We start from the raw sequence: 2,569 nt of genomic DNA, 5'->3' as shown, positions 1-2,569 counted from the left end.
GCCATGCTACACTGGGCGCCATGTTATAGTGGGCTCCATGTTATAGTGGGCGCCATACTATAGTGGGCGCCATGCTACACTGGGCGCCATGTTATAGTGGGCTCCATGTTATAGTGGGCGCCATACTATAGTGGGCGCCATGCTACACTGGGCGCCATGTTATAGTAGGCGCCAAAAAGAGGACTTTTCTGTGATGAACAGCTGTGTGTGCTTTGAAAACCCACATTCATCATAATGGTTTCTAGACTTTTGGCACCTTTTTGTTCTGTAATTTTTCTATTTCTGTTTTCTACAGAGGGAAATCTCTGAGCGGCTGTTCAACACCCCACTTAAGCATCGGCCTCTGGGGCCTTTTCATTTCCTGCTTTCAATCACGGCTCTGTGCTGAAGAACGTTGAACATTAAATGAGTCCAGAGCTGCTATGAATGAAGAACCACTGAGGTACGGTGGCTGAGAAGGCTCAAACCTCTCAAACTAAACTACAATAAAACAGAAGCAGAAAACTTTCTACATAAATTATGTCTCTTTTATTATTATTATTATTATTATTATTATTATTGACAAGCAAACAATTAATATAAAAAAGTTTCTGTTCTTTATTCAAATTTTTCCACATTGAAATTAGGAATAAAATGTGAAAGTTAATAGAACAAATAAATTTATTGACATTTTTATCCAAAATTGTTTACACCCAGAACACTAAACCCAGTTAAACCTTCTGGCCACTTTATTAGGAACACCATTTCAATTCAAACACAAAAAGCTGAACAGCTAATCAGATGGTAGCTAACCAATGCAGATTTTCATCCAGATGTGCAAAAAAAGGAGAGCTGAAAATCAAACAGCATCAGAACAAAGCAGAACAGAACCAGAGTTTTGGTGCTGACCAGACCCATCCATTTAAGACCACAGTGGATCCATGTTCTGATGACAAACTGGGTCAGAACAAACGTTATCCAGAACCCGGAGGTTCTTATGATGGATATCATCTCTGCTTCATGCCATAATGGACTAGAACCTCCATGCAAAGCCAAGTGATCCGATCCAGAGCTTGCATGGTGTACCTAATAAAGTGGCCAGTGTGTAAAGGTGTGATGATATATATTTTTTTCTGATTAGGAACCAAAACTGTTATTTTATTTATTTTATTTTCTAAGACATTCAGACTGTAGAAAAACAGTCTTCAGTCAGAGGTTCCTTCAAAGTCGCTGTAACACAGACTGCTACAGGAGACTTATGAAGAATTCGAATTAATAAGAATTACAACATTTACTTTCACTTTGGGATCAATTATTTTAATTTTGGATCGAAATGACATCAAACTTTAACCTTTACTTTGGGTCCACCTCATCTATTATTTTTAATTAATTTAAGATGCAGAACCGAACTCACCTGAACACCTCCCGCGCGTGGCCGCTTTCAGGTGAGGTCTCCCTGAAGAACGGGACGACCCGGGACAGGCTGGCCCTCCTGCGGGACGCCCCGGTGCCACCGCTGGCCTTGTCCCCCATCCCGCCGAACCCCCCGGCCCGCGTCAGCGCGGTGGTCTGCTTCTTCAGAAACTTCTCCAGCGGTTTCATCCCCGCCGGCATGGTTCTTCTCTGGACCGGGGACGTGGGGGGCTGAGACCTGGGGTCCAGAGACCTGGGTGGGTTGCTGAGACTCTGGATTCGGTAGCTGCTGCTGCTGCTGCTGCTGGTGGTGGAGGGGCAGCGGCGCCTACATCATCCGGCCCCCGCAGGTCGGGTCAGGGAGCGCAGGTGCGTGCAGGTAAGAGCGGACCCTCCTGGGTTCTGCAGACTACTGTGGACCACCAGTGCGGGCTAACCCATGGATGATCCACTCGGTCTCCGGAGCTCCGCGCACCGACAGCCGCTCCTCCCCCAGCTGCTCTTCGGCTTCAGTCGCCGCCTCTACACGGAGCTGCGGTTCCGAGCTCCGGTTCCGAGGGCGTGTAAAAATTAAATAATAATAATAAAACCCCAAAGAGAGCTCCTTCAATCCGCGCTGCCCCTCTGCGGCTCCAGACTCAGATCCGGACCCGAATCTCTGCGGATTGCTGGTTCCTCCTCGCTCACCTGGCCCGGTGCGTTTGGGTGCGGTGGGTTTTCCGAGCCTCACCGGCGGTTCTCCGGTTCTGCAGGCTCTTCGAAGCGGACCAGTGGGGTTTTAGGTTCCCCCAAACCGATCTTCGGTCCCGGTCCTCCTAGTGAATTTCTGGATGAGCAGTGATGAAGAGCACGCGCGCGCGCTCCCCCGCCCGCCCCTCCGCGCGACTGACGATCTGCTGCAGTTGCGCGTTCCCGACACTCGCACTATGCTCGCACTGCCCGGCGGCGCGCAGGCAGTGTAAAATTAATGGAAATGGAAATATCCCTGACGACAGAGCGGAAACACCGCGAGATTTCAGCACGAGAGAGCGCAGATTCTTTTATTTAACACTAAACTCGGATGCTGAACGGAAGTTTTCTGCCAGATCAGCTGATTTTTGATTCTCAGTGAAGTCACGTGACCCAGGATTGATCTAGAACCGGACACCTTCCTCCTCCTCCTCTTCTTCTTCTTCTT

The 2,569-nt window shown here is 48.6% G+C and overlaps 1 protein-coding gene across 1 annotated transcript in view; it reads right to left on the bottom strand.

Moving 5' to 3' along the window:
• The window catches only part of rapgefl1 (Rap guanine nucleotide exchange factor (GEF)-like 1), a 24,559-nt gene extending 22,267 nt beyond the window's left edge, over positions 1 to 2,292 (bottom strand). Inside the window, exon 1 of the mRNA XM_007564953.2 lies at positions 1,394 to 2,292. Within this exon, the coding sequence (XP_007565015.1) occupies positions 1,394 to 1,593 (200 nt within the window). The 5' untranslated portion in view covers positions 1,594 to 2,292. The remainder of the gene's footprint in view (positions 1 to 1,393) is intronic.
• Between the last annotated feature and the right edge of the window lie 277 nt (positions 2,293 to 2,569).

Source organism: Poecilia formosa, unplaced genomic scaffold, assembly GCF_000485575.1.
Source record: "Poecilia formosa unplaced genomic scaffold, Poecilia_formosa-5.1.2 Scaffold170, whole genome shotgun sequence".
NCBI lineage: Eukaryota > Metazoa > Chordata > Actinopteri > Cyprinodontiformes > Poeciliidae > Poecilia > Poecilia formosa.
Note: the sequence above shows the minus strand (reverse complement) of the source record. Positions and strands in the feature narration are given on the sequence as shown.